Source organism: Histomonas meleagridis (assembly GCF_020186115.1).
Source record: "Histomonas meleagridis strain 2922-C6/04-10x chromosome Unknown contig_55, whole genome shotgun sequence".
Lineage (NCBI taxonomy): Eukaryota > Parabasalia > Tritrichomonadida > Dientamoebidae > Histomonas > Histomonas meleagridis.
The window spans coordinates 332,991-347,173 of record NW_027150898.1 but is presented as its reverse complement, the minus strand read 5'-3'; the positions used below and the strand labels follow the sequence as shown (position 1 = coordinate 347,173).

The following is a 14,183-nucleotide window of genomic DNA, read 5'->3' as shown; positions in this document are numbered from 1 at the left end:
ATTGAATTTTTATTTACTTTTGTGACCTTTACAAAATTTGAAATTGAACATTTTGTTTTAATATCTATTTCTAAAATTACATTTCATATCAGTACTGACATGTCACCCAAACACATTGTTTACTCGTGGGTTTTCATTGTTTTTTATTGCGATTGAAAATTGAATTCCAACACCCTAAATATGAGTTCACAATCACCAGATTTTTTCACTGAAACTGCTCATTCAAAAACTGGTGGTTCAATGCATTGTACTCAATTTGCTATTGTTTGTGTCACCTCATTTTTTAGAATGGGTTGTCCATATTGCCACACTGCTAACTCATGGAAGACATGTCCACGTTGCGGAACAACATACTGCAATAGCTGTGGTCGTGATGCCAATGGTTCTCGTCCTCGCGCAGCAAACGTTTGCGGAAGCTGCGGTGCCACAGTATCCTTCCAATACTCACAACACGCACCAGCCTGGGGCAGGTAAGTCAGTAAACAATTAGTTTCAAACTTGGCTTTCTTCATTTTCGATTTCCCTCATAAGCACTAAAAATGTTCCAAATATGCAAACGATAGTAAAAATCGAATTGAATAACACTATCGTTCTATAGAAAGTTCTATCGTAAGAAATGCATTTCTTGGCTAAATATCGGATTCAGGAAAAATCCTCTACCAAAAATCCTCTGGTTTTCCATTTCCAATGGCTTACCTATATATCCATGTAATGTAATGTGAGATGATTGTAAAATGATGTCATAATCTCAAATCAGCGCAATAAAATCATAATATGTTCGTAATATAACAACACGCACACCGACTGCTGTGTGAAGTGATTGCAGCTATTACATTATTTTGTATTTAAATTTTGCATCAAAATGGCAAATTCTAAACCGCAAAACGAAATCTGCAGCCTTACTTCGCCGTTTTGTAGTTTTCCTTACATTACCACCATCAGGCCAACCTTCGGATGATTTAGCCAAATTCCTACACAAACACAAATCACATATACACAAACACAAATCACATATACACAAACACAAATCACATATACACAAACACAAATCACATCTACACAAACACAAATCACATATACACAAACACAAATCACATATACACAAACACAAATCACATATACACAAACACAAATCACATATACACAAACACAAATCACATATACACAAACACAAATCACATATACACAAACACAAATCACATATACACAAACAAAAATCACATCTACACAAACACAAATCACATCTACACAAACACAAATCACATATACACAAACACAAATCACATATACACAAACACAAATCACATATACACAAACACAAATCACATATACACAAACACAAATCACATATACACAAACACAAATCACATATACACAAACACAAATCACATATACACAACGTGCGCAGCGATGACAAATTAATTTGTTGGGAAATGACAGCGCCAAATTGTACTTTTATCAGAAGTCAAAGTGAACAATTGCTTTACAATATGTACATAATTTATTAATTTCAATCTACACGTAGTACCTCTGCTTCTTGGGGCACTTCATCGCCAGTCTGACCCTCACTTCCAAATCCCTCTGCACGTCCTCTACCTCCACGGCGCTTTCCTCCATGCTCTCGTCGCACCTAATCTCCACCGCGATGTTCCCTTCGAACGTCTGTCTGTAGCTCATTCCGCTATCGCCTGTTTCCAATGCACTTGTCGCCATGAACCTGTTTTCGTGCGACCCGAAGTTATCTATGCAATATCCGAAGTGCAAACACCAAATCCTTCTCCGCGTCAATTCGACGGGGATTGTTCTGAACGCGAAATGTGCAAAGTCGACAAATCCGTCATCGAACTCAACGATGTGCGTCTTCTTTATTTGGAGCATTTCGCGCGGATTCACTTGATGAAATGTCCCCGGCGCGTCCCACGTGTTCTGTTGCATGATGACATCCTTCGGAGAGTTCGGATGTATGCCCGATCGCCACGGCTTAATGTACACTCCACTCGTCCAATTGTTATACCCGAATAAACGCTCCATGCAAACTGTGACCCGCATTGACGCTGCGTGATTCGCGCCGTTATATTTGTCGTTGCATTCGTCTAAATGCGGCCCGATCATATTCATCATCGTCTTGCTGAAGATGACGCCGCTGCCGCCTTGTGCAAATGGATGACAGTCGCGATCTGGTTCCATGTATTGGATGACTTCCCCCCATGAACACCAGAAGTATGATATGACTTGCGGTAAAGAGGAATCGTATTTGGCTAAACGACGTATAATGTTCTTATGATAGAAATATGTGTCGTCATCACCAATTAAATACCATTTAGCAGTCGGATGCCGTAACCACATGTCCTTCATGGCTGGAAGAAAACGTGGCTGTGCTTCGTACCACTTCTTAGTGTTTTGTCCACCAATGATATGTTCAGCTTTATTTGATATTTCAATTAACGAAATATTTGCATGTCGATTTGCACTTTTAAGGAACTGTTTGTCTTCTTCTGAAAAAAAATCGCTGTATATAAATACTGAATTAAATGTTTCGACCCATGAATTTATTTGTGATAATACTCTCGAACGTAATAATTCTTTGCCAGACATAATACATATTGCAATGTCATCTGGTTTCAAGTTAATATCACATCTTACAATGCAATCAAAAAGAAATAATACAAACAATTGAACTTGAACAAATCTGACATAAGTATTTCCATTGAATTTTGTTTGACATATTTCGCGTTATAACCGGTCGAACAAAGTTCCTCAAACTACTGTTTGTTAGTCAACATACGCATTGGGCGTGATCAACACTGACATGACAAAGGAAGAAATTAACCACATGTTGCAACATACAGAGACGCAGGAGGCGGTGGCTGTGGTGCACATAACAGCAGCTGAAAAGAATACGTATCTCAAACAGATGTGTTCGACCTGCATGCCTGAGTGAAAGTTAATTATTCACATGAACTTTCATTAATTAAGTTAAAGGATTTGATCATTGCATATTTCTGTAATTTGTTTATACCTATTTACGAAATGGGAAATCATTTTGAATTTGTTTGTATTTCGTGTAAATACTCTTGGCGTTTAATTTCGGAAGAACCAACAAAAAAAGTAATTAATGGAAGAAGTGTCGTGTTATCACATATAGACTGCGTTTTCTGGTGCAGAGAAATTGATGTCTTTCAGCAATGCATTCTTCCATATCTCAAATAGCGTTGGCTCGTCATTTGTTGGTATTTTTGATAGTGAAGAAGGAAAGAAACAGTTGTCTATTGACAGTTGGGAAAACAGTGTTTCGTTACCAGACAGCGATGCGTATTTTTCCTCGAGATAATATATTGCCATTAACACATCGTCCATAAACACTTCGTCATCAGCTCTAAGTGCAGTAATTCCAATTGTTATATCGACCAAATTATCAATTGAAAACGGAATTTCTTTTCTTTTTAAGTATTCCATATAACAATTTATTAATTCTTCAGATTCTTCATTTAGACTTATTCTATTAATATTATTTTGGCTATTTTTAATATGTTTTATAATTTTTTTAGAGTTTATCGAGTTAAAAGTTTCTTTAAAGTAATAACAATTAATAATATCAATTGGAAACGAATTCACTCTAATAATAAAATCAAATGAATCAAATAATTTGATATCTTCTGGATTATAAGTTACTGAAATTAATAAACCAATAATTGACGTATTAAGTTGATATCCATTAATAGTACCTTGTGAAATAATTCGATTTAATTTTGATTTCTTTTGATTATTTAATAACTCTAAATGTGGAATTATTATTGCGCCGTTCTTTGCACCAAATAATACTGAAGTTTTTTGTTTTAATGAATCAAATACAGATTTTGTTGAAAATTTTAATGTTATTGTGTTAAGTGTAGTTTTAATTAAATCAGAAACAATGTTTAATTCTTCTAATGATTTAACAATGAATAAAATACTTTTATGATTAATTATCGCTATTATTGATGCAAATATAATTTTAACAAATGATTTTGATTCATTTTGGAAATGATTTTTAAGCCAATTATATAATGAATTAAATGTTTTATCAATAAAATTTATTTTCCTTTGTGTTATTAATGGTGTTAACTTTATTGAAGTTGCATTAATTTGGAATTCATTAAGTTTTAAATATTTCTTTGTTCCTATAATATCAACATCATCTCCAATATTTAATTTAATTTGTGTTAATTCGCCTCTCAATGATATATTTATTGGTTTAAATCCAAATCCATTACCAGAAATTATTTGTATAATTCGTTCGTTTGTTGTAATTCTTCCAGTTGTATCTTCTTCTGCTTTCTCGTTACAAAAACGACAATATATTGTTCCATATTTCTCTGAATTCTTTAAATAAAAATTGTTGTTACATGTTGAATTGGTACAACAATATAAATATCGAATAATTATTGGGTTTTCTTGTTCAATCGAAATGATTTTTCCTTGAATAAAACAATGTGAACCTAAATCAATTATACCATTTAAGTAATGAAACCCAATTTGAAATGGTAAATTCATTGGATTAATTTTAATTTGTAATTGTCTAATATCCAGCTTAATATTTGAAGAATTATCTATTTTATGGATTAAAATTTGTTTAACAATTCTGTATAAAATTGTATATAAATCATTTTTAATAGTTTGAAAGTCCCATACAAATATTGAAGATAAAGAATCAGAATGTTCTATAATAGTATTATAATCAAAATTAAACTTAAAATAGAACAAATAATTTTTAAGGAAATTAAATTGATCCAAATTATTCTTTAAAATGATAGTCCAATGACACACATTTTCAACGAATCTCTTCATTTCGTTATCTTTAAATAAGTATTGGAACAGTTCTATTTTCCTTTTCATAAAATTAATTAAACGATTTGATGTTTAAAATCACATCAAAAAAAGTGCCAAATAACCAAAACATAATTAAATAGTTTATTTAGTCAAATTTTCTTTGATTATATTATCTGCTTTTTCAAACAAACAAAATGCGGCACTTTCTATATAATGATAATCCAATAACCCGAAAATTTGTTGAATTACATTCAATAAACCATTACTATTCGTAGAAGGCATTGAAAGAATGTTCGGGAAATTTAATAATATACTTGAAACGATCATTAATTGATTAAATTTAAAAAATTGTCCAGAAGCCATTGCAGATATCCAAATATCAGCACAATCACTATACGGAATTATTTTACTAAAGCCAATAAACAAAAGTTTGTTTAGACCGGCATAATCAGCAATACCTTTTTGGTTTAATAATTTATACATTCTTGGATGTATTAAGAAAATAAAATCAGAGATTTCATCGAAAATAAACTTTTTTGTGTTTTTTCCATTTTCAATTATTCGTCGAATTTCTCCTTTTTCGATAATGAATATAAGAGACCAAAATAATATACATTCGATTTCATTTTGTTTAAGTTCGATATTATTCCTTGTGACAAATATTTTTTCATTATTAACTTCTTTAATGTTATGTATATACATCCATAAGAACACTTTAAGTATTGAGATAATTTCATCACAATATCCTGTCAATAAAAAATATAAATGCTTGAGTGACATAATCACATTAAACAAGACTTGGATAATAATTTCATTTGGTACAACTTCTAATATTTGTTCCTTATTGTTTCGTAAGCTTTCATATAAAACTTGAAAATGATAGTGGAAAAGTGCCGAGCGGTTAATTTGTGATTGTGTAATACATTCCCATTGCTTACGAACTGTTAAGTATTGTTCCATACGTTTGGGTTCGATATGATCAAGTGGATACATGCCTATAAGATATGACCATATTATGGATTTATATTCATCTGGGATAATGAAATTCTTTACTAAATTTAAAATGTTGGCTTGCGATTGGAAAGAATGTGTTACATCTTCAAGCGTAGCTACATGGCGATTTGATTGTGGTGTGATTTGCGATATTAAACGCGAATGTGCTGAAAATAATTGATCAGGACTTTCAACTCGATTGTTAATAAAATCATTCTTACGTAATTCTTTGTCTTGAAGAAAACTTGGGTCAGTAATTAAAGGTGGTGTTAATCTAATGATTTGAAAGAAACCTTGAAGATCTGGTGCTAAAAGACATATGTATTGATTTAAAAGTTCAAAAAATCCATTGAATGAATCAGCATCAGGAAAATTAATGGCAAGTCCCAATTCCTGAGTAAGATCATGAAAACAAATTCGATATGGATTCTCAATTAATGTAAGCTCAGAATAGAACCCAAGATCAAAAACGTGGTATCCATTTTGACTTTGATATGATTGAGTTAATGGTGTCAAAGAGAATTGATCTTGATAAGGATCTGGACCTTCAGCTTGGTCTTCCTTGAAAAACACAGCAAGAGCTAATTGGTACACTCTTAAAGAAGCTTCTCCCTTCTTTGGTTTATCCCCAGCGAATATTGTTGTGTTGGGAAAAGTTTTCATTTCTTGCTAAAAAGTGACAAACAAAATTAATTCAATAAATTTTAAACGTGAAAGAAAAATTAAACGTTTTTTCTTCAGATGTTTCGTCCTCCTCCAACAGTCATTGAAATTGGAACTGATGAAGATATCCAACAATTTGAAGAAATGAACAACATGAAATCTCCAGCGTCACCAATTACAGCTCAACGACCTCGACCTGTTTTTGAGTCACCCGAATTTCAATCTTCTCGTCAATGGTTGAACATCACCACACCAATTGGCCCCACCACACTAAGTTTTGACAGTCCAATGTAATTAAACTTTTTTTTTATAACATTTTTTTCTATTACCACAAAATTGAAATTTCAATTTAACAAAAAATAATTTCTTTATTCTTATTATTTATTCATAACTTTTTTTACCGGTGTTGTCGGAGGTAAGTCGTCCTCCATAGCTGCGTATTCAGGGTAATTTATGTTATTGGTTGGGCTACCATATGTTGGAGGAATTGCTTGGTCATATGATGCATCATAGTTATCATATCCATATATTGGCATATTTGTAGTTTGATAGTTATCTTCAACACCTTCATTTTTAAGTTGAGACGAAGAAGAAGAAGATGAATAAGTATTTTTGGAAATAAGACAGAATAAACCAATAAATAACACAAAAAGTATTACAAATGAAATGGATAAAACAATCGCTAAAATAGCTTTATTTGAAGATTTGACATCATCATCATCATTATAATCATATCCCATTTCAATTTCCATTGACATATCATTTTGCGCGTCATTAGTTAATATGAAATAGATAATATCATTAGAATTAAAATCTGCTTCAGTTGAATATAATCTAAAGTTCTTATTTGATGAACTAATATCTAAATATCCTAAGAAATAATAATCATTTGGAAAACGACTAAAATTATTTTTGTTTAAATGATATATTAATTGTCGATCAATATAACTTTTAGGCTCTAATAAAAGATAAAATGTTTTTATCATTTTTGTAAGATTAAATGTGAAATAAATACTTTCAAATGGCTTTAAAGTAAATGAATAATGTTTATTTTGTTTTAATGTAATAACTTTATGTTGACAAAAGATACCAACATAATTATCTTTACATTTACATCCATTAGTTAATGTATAATTTGTAGTATTTGATTCACATAAATAATTCCAATTATATTTTGTGTCTTTAATATTAATTTGGTTTAATGTATTAACATTCCCTAATGCTATAATTGTACCATTAACAAAATTTGGTTTTTCTAATGTTTCTTCACTTTTATGTGTTAATAAATATATAGTATAAACACCAATCTCTAATTCATCACTTGGTATAAAGATTCGAAGATTTGTTGAATAATAACTTTCTTCAGTTTCATAAAATGGTAATAACTTTTTACCATTCGGTGTAACCACAAATAAATCAACAATAAAGTTTAAGATACTTAATGAAGTATAATCATTATAAGAAAATACAATACGTAAATCACTATTATTATTAAGTACATTAACTTCATAAAGAACTTGTGAATCTTTCATTAATTGAACATCTTCAAATAAAATCGTATTATTAGATAACTCTGTAATCAAATTCGACATGTTTAAGATACCAAATCCATAAGCAGTATCTGGTGTTTTTGGATCTTTTTTATCTGCACTTGCAATGATTAAACCTCTTTGTAATGTATTAGTAATTCTTGTTATGTTATAATTCTTCTTTAAGTATTCCCGAAGTAATAAAATCGATCCTGAAACAAGTGGTGTAGCCATTGATGTTCCTGATTTAACACATATATCTTTGTGATTGTTACATGCACTAGTTATAGAATTTCCTGGCGCAACAACTTCTGGTTTAATATTACCTTCTTGAATTGGCCCGCGACCTGATGTTGATGCAACTGATGGATATGTAGTACTTGTTGTTATTCGAGCTAATGATCCAACAGTTAATATATTACGACAACTTCCTGGTACAGTAATAGCATTAGGAGATGGATCGTTTATGGCTGAACAAACATATAAATACTCATTGTTATATGCTGAATTGTTATCATATACATTCCGGTAAACATTATCACCTTCAAAGCGGCCTCGTAAACTAAATGAATTGGAACTAACATATGAATCACCTTTTTGCATATATTCAAATAATTTGATAGATATTGTATACGAATCAATGAAATCTGTTCGCTGAACAACATCAATGAAGTTGATTTTACTGCCTGGTGCTGCTCCTCCATATGATGACAAATTTGACATTTTGCCTTCATATGGCCATCCGGCCGCTATTCCTGAGACATGCGTACCATGGCCAGTATAATCTGTGTATTCGCCAGTTAATGTCCAATATGAATATATCTTATAATGATTTGGATTGGTTTCGTTAAATGGAACCAAATGGTTGGGATCTTTGAAAAATGTTGAATTGACGTCAATGCCTGAGTCTGTAATGGTAATGATTTCCCCTGTACCATTATAACCAAGATCATGAATTACACGTGGAATAAAACTAACCTTATGTGAATCAGTGGTGAAGTCTAACTGGCCGGATTGAACATATCCAACAGCATGATTAGATTGAAAAGCAATATCAGGAATTGAATGAATGGAATATACAAAATTATTGTTCATTAAACTTTCAATATCGCCATCTTTAAGTTTAACAACATATAAATTATCACCGACAAGCTCATAAGCATATTGATCGGATTGACAAAATGAAGAATGTGCTTTAACAAGAACAGATTTACATCCTTGAAAAACTTTAAGATCTTCAGCTATTTTGTTGGATGGTTGAACTGGATATATCTTAACTTTATTTGTTTTATTAATCGGAATATATTCCTTATCATTCAAAAATGCATAAAAAAATCCAGGTGAAATAAAGTGCTCTGGTGTGAAAATAAGTGGGAATTCTTTATGCACGGATTTGTCAGATACTGTTATGTAATACCATCTTGGTTCACCTGACAGAATATGTTTACTTGCTAACTCATAGGAAAGCTTATAGCTGCGCCCATAAAAATCTGTAGTTCCGCTAATTATTCTTTGAAGTGAAAAACAAAATAAAATAGCTAGCATTTGATATCAAAAAACAGTTTCAATAAGAAATTTTGTGAAATTGAACGGAAGTTACTTTTTACGATAATCGGAAGTTTAACATCTCGATACACAATTATCGTCCAGTTTCTATGATATCATAGAAAAAATTGAATGATTTTGTACATGACCGTTTAGGAATTATTCGCTCAAGTAACGGTCGATTAATTACGAAAATAGAAAGAAAAAAATAATTCTTGGTTTAGTTATTAATAATGTTTTAACATCTATTTTAATATGTATTTATGCCGATTTATTTAAGATGATTCTGTTTCAAGTTCTAAAGAAGATGACTCTGATGACGATGAAGAAGAAACTTTCTTCTGTTTCTTTTTCATTGCCTCACTTTTCTTTGTGTTTTTATCATTCTTCTTTGCATCTTTTGTATCATTCTTCTTTGCATCTTTAGTGTTTCTCTTTACATCTTTTGTATCATTCTTCTTTGCATCTTTAGTATCATTTTTCTTGTCTTTTGTATTCTTTTCATTCTTTTTATTTGTTTTTTCATTGTTTTCTTTCGCCATATCTTTTGACAATTGTCTTTTCACCAAATTGTAGTACGGTCCTTTTCTTTGCAGCAATTCTTCGTGTTTACCTGATTCCAGAATTTCTCCTGAATCGAACACGTAAATCACGTCTGCGTTTTTGATTGTAGACAATCTATGCGCCACAATGACAGCTGTGCACCCTTCCATCACCTTATCCAAAGCAAGTTGAACTTTCTTTTCGCTTTTAGCGTCCAAAGCAGAAGTTGCCTCATCACAGATCAGAATTCTCGGCTTCATCAAAACAGCTCTTGCGATCGCAATTCTTTGTCTTTGTCCTCCAGACAACGAAGTACCTTTATCACCGGCAATAGTATCATATCCATTTTCAAGCTTCGTTAATATTTTAGTAGCATTAGCCACTTCTACAGCAGCGTCGAGTTCTTTTTGCGATGCCTTTTTAGCTCCATATCTTAAGTTATTAGCTATGGTTGTTCTAAATAGAATTGGTTCTTGTGATACTAATGCGATTTTCTTATGTAACCAATGTGGGTCAAGTGTTCTAATGTCATGGCCATCTAATAGTATTTGTCCTTCAGTTACATCATAAAATCGTTCAAGTAATTGTACACATGTCGATTTACCTGAACCAGAATGTCCGACTAATGCACCTGTTTGATCAGGTTCTATTATGAAGGAAACATTCTTTAAGACATATGCATCACGTGTCGGATATTTAAAGGAAACATTACGAAACTCGATTTTTCCTTTAAAGTTTTTGATTTTGGTGCCGCCATCAAAGTTAATTGCGGACTCATATTCCATAACTCGCATAATACGTGTGCCAGATGCTATAGCCTTTTGTTCACCTTGCATCGTTCCTTGTAATGAAACAATAGAAAGTGCTCCAAGTACTGTATATACAAAAATAGATAAAAGTTCTCCAAGTGTTAAATCATTGTTGTCAACTTTGACAGCGCCATAATAAAAATCACATAATACATTTGCAACAACTATACATAAAACAAATAATAAGAAAACAGATAATATTAAACTAATGTTACGCTCATGCTTAGAGGCATTCTTAGTGGCTTCGGCAAAACGACCAATTTCATATTCTTCTCGATTAAAACCTCGAACTGTTCGAACAGATGCTAATGTTTCTTCGGCAATTGTCATTGATTGCGAGGTATAATGGAATTTATCGTCTGAGTTACGGAGAATGCTGGGTACAATGATACCCAAAACAATGGCTATAAGTGGAACACAAATTAACATGATTAATGCAATATCCCATCCACTTACAAATGCAAAGACAACACCAGTAACACCTTGTGATAAGGACGCCGCTTGAACACCTTTGACTTTACCAAATGAAAGTTGAACAGATTCTGCATCTTCTGATAATAATGTAAGAATATCACCAACTGGTCTAACGTCAAAAAACTTAACATCACTCCTCATCATGTTGCTAAACATTTGTGTTTTAATTCTAACAGTAACTCTTGATCCAATTTGCGTCCATAACATTGTGATGAAAAATTGAAGCACAGCCATAACAGCAACAACTATTGCCATCTTTTTAATTTGTGTTTCAATTAATGGCATTGGATCATAAACTTCTGTGTAATATTCTGGGAAAAATTGATTCCTAAAAATTGAATATTGCCAATCTGTAATTGCATCAATTGCAGGAGTTCCTAACCAAATGAATATACTTGGTAAAACGCCAATTCCTAAAGCAGGAATTAAAGCAACCCATGCAAGCCAATCAGAAAATAACATACCATATAATTTATTTCTTGCATGCGCTTTTTCTTCAGATGAAAGATTATCATCAGCTTGAGCAGACTTATTAGATGCTAATTCAGAGGTAAGCCTGTTCATTCAAAATGGATACGTTCATCTAACCGTTTTTTAGGAATTCAGCCAATTCCCCTCAATTTTACAGTACGGCATTGAAAATTGAATTTGTTTTTGCGGTTGTTGATCAAACGGCGCCTTAATACTGAACATTTTCTAATGTCTCTTTTTGGGCCAGGGTTTAATGATGATATTGAAAACGTAGATAAAGATGTTATCGTGAAAGGAGGAGAATATAGGCGTATTATCTCTTATTTTGATCGAAAAAGATTTTTGATTTTATCATTTATTACAGCTTTTATTGCTGGACTTTCTCCTTTATTATTTATGTATCCAATGAAACTAGGAACAGAATTGTTTGGGGCCGTTGTAGGGTTTTTAGATGCGGCCACTGATTTTGTAAAACAATCAGCTTGGATTTGTGCGATTAGTATTGTTTTAGAAACAGGAAGCACTGCTATTCAAGGTGTAGTTGCCCCAATGTTTTTATTAGACATTCGCAAAAAATTGTATTCTGCTTTACTTAATGCAGATATTTCATATTTTGATACACATTCTTATGGAGCTATGGTTTCCCGTATATCAGAAGGTGTTAGTTATATCAAAGATGTATATGTTGATCAAATTTTCCTTACAATTGCAGCCTGTGCGCTTTCTTTAGGTAGCATTATATTAGGCCTTGTTTATGATTGGAAGATTACCCTTATGTTTATCGCTTTTCCAATAGTTTTAGCACTTGAATTATGGGGTGGCGATAAATGGGCCGACAAAATTTGGGAACAATATAAAGCCGCTGGTACAGAATCGGTTGAAAAGGCGATTGCTGTTGTTACTGAATTTCGAACCGTGAAATCTTTTGATCAAGAAAACTATGAGTCACAAAGTTTTGCATCTGATCTTTATGCAGAACAAAAAATCCTTAACAAAGTCTCTGTCATTCGAGGTATTACCATAGGCTTAGCGTTAGCGATTCTTGCAGCTTTAGGCATCACTATCATTTGGTATTTACTTCGATTAATGGTTCATCCTGAAGATGAACAAATGGACTTATTCCAAGTCGTAGTTGTAGCCAATGGAGTTGTATTATTCACTGTTGGCTTACGTACCATGTTAAGCGTCACCGAAGATTTACGTACAGCGAAGAAAGCAGCGCGTAACATCTCTGCGATTATTGATCATGAGCCGAGCATTAAACGTGATGAAGGTAATGAGCTTAAGAATGTCAAAGGGAAAATCGAATTCCGTAAAGTCGGCTTTCGATATAAAGGATGTAAGAAATGGGCAGTACGTAATTTATCATTCAAGATCAAGCCTGGACAAACAGTGGCATTTGTAGGTGAATCAGGTTGTGGTAAGTCGACAACGTTACAATTGATACAACGATTTTATGATATTGACGAAGGCGAAATATTAATTGATGGAATTGATATTCGAACAGTTTCGCCACGAAGTTTAAGAAGTAATATATCGATTGTACCTCAATCGCCAGTGTTATTCTCAATGAGTATCGCTGATAATATTCGATATAGTAAACTCGAGGCAAGTAATGACGAAATAGTACAAGCAGCTAAAACAGGAAATGCACATGATTTCATTACCGAAATTAGAGACGGATATGATACAATAGTAAAGCAAACGTCATTAAGTGGCGGACAAAAACAAAGAATTTGTATCTCAAGAGCAATCTTGGCTCCAACGCCAATCCTGTTGCTCGATGAGGCAACTGCTGCTTTGGATACAGAAAGCGAGCGTTTGGTGCAGCAGTCGCTGGAATCATTTAGACACGGAAAGACTTCGATTTTGGTGGCGCATAGATTGGCAACTGTGGTACACGCAGAGAAAATATTCGTGTTCCAGGACGGACATATAGCGGAAACAGGAACACACGAACAGTTGTTAAAGAAGAATGGAATATACGCAGACTTGGCGAAGTATCAACTACAGTAAATATTTATTAGCAAAATTTATGAAATTGATAATGTAATTTTTATTTAAATAAAATTATATCAGCAGAAATTTTTTGTATTCATCTCGTAAATGAACAATTGAATGATGTTTCATAACTTCGTATATAAGTAATATGGAATTAATTTGCAAGAAATTGCTACTCGATAAAAAATACTATAAAAAGTTAAAGGTGTACCACAAATGTTTATATGTATTACATACACACTTGAGAAAATTTGAATAACAAAATCTTAAAAAAATATATTTTTACAGTTTACCAAAATAAAAGTTTCATTTTTTAACATAAAACATATAATTATTTAAACAAATA

The 14,183-nt window shown here is 32.3% G+C and overlaps 5 protein-coding genes across 5 annotated transcripts; 2 read left to right on the top strand and 3 right to left on the bottom strand.

The window, feature by feature from the left end:
• Positions 1-180: 180 nt before the first annotated feature.
• On the top strand, positions 181-474 carry GO595_007667 (uncharacterized protein; the record flags this gene model as incomplete). Its single annotated transcript, XM_067921155.1, has 1 exon — positions 181-474. The coding sequence occupies one exon, from the start codon at positions 181-183 to the stop codon at positions 472-474; it is 294 nt and encodes a 97-aa protein (XP_067772230.1).
• Positions 475-1,515: 1,041 nt separating this feature from the next.
• GO595_007666 (uncharacterized protein) lies at positions 1,516-2,595 on the bottom strand (the record flags this gene model as incomplete). Its single annotated transcript, XM_067921154.1, has 1 exon — positions 1,516-2,595. The coding sequence occupies one exon, from the start codon at positions 2,593-2,595 to the stop codon at positions 1,516-1,518; it is 1,080 nt and encodes a 359-aa protein (XP_067772229.1).
• Positions 2,596-6,842: 4,247 nt separating this feature from the next.
• Positions 6,843-9,539, bottom strand: GO595_007665 (putative subtilisin-like serine peptidase; the record flags this gene model as incomplete). Its single annotated transcript, XM_067921153.1, has 2 exons — positions 6,843-7,030; positions 7,940-9,539. 2 exons carry the CDS (start codon positions 9,537-9,539, stop codon positions 6,843-6,845), a joined length of 1,788 nt encoding a protein of 595 aa, XP_067772228.1.
• A 275-nt stretch (positions 9,540-9,814) lies between these two features.
• GO595_007664 (ABC transporter family protein) lies at positions 9,815-11,929 on the bottom strand (the record flags this gene model as incomplete). The annotated part of the gene is made up of 1 exon (XM_067921152.1): positions 9,815-11,929. The coding sequence occupies one exon, from the start codon at positions 11,927-11,929 to the stop codon at positions 9,815-9,817; it is 2,115 nt and encodes a 704-aa protein (XP_067772227.1).
• Positions 11,930-12,064: 135 nt separating this feature from the next.
• GO595_007663 (ABC transporter family protein) lies at positions 12,065-13,852 on the top strand (the record flags this gene model as incomplete). Its single annotated transcript, XM_067921151.1, has 1 exon — positions 12,065-13,852. One exon carries the CDS (start codon positions 12,065-12,067, stop codon positions 13,850-13,852), a length of 1,788 nt encoding a protein of 595 aa, XP_067772226.1.
• Between the last annotated feature and the right edge of the window lie 331 nt (positions 13,853-14,183).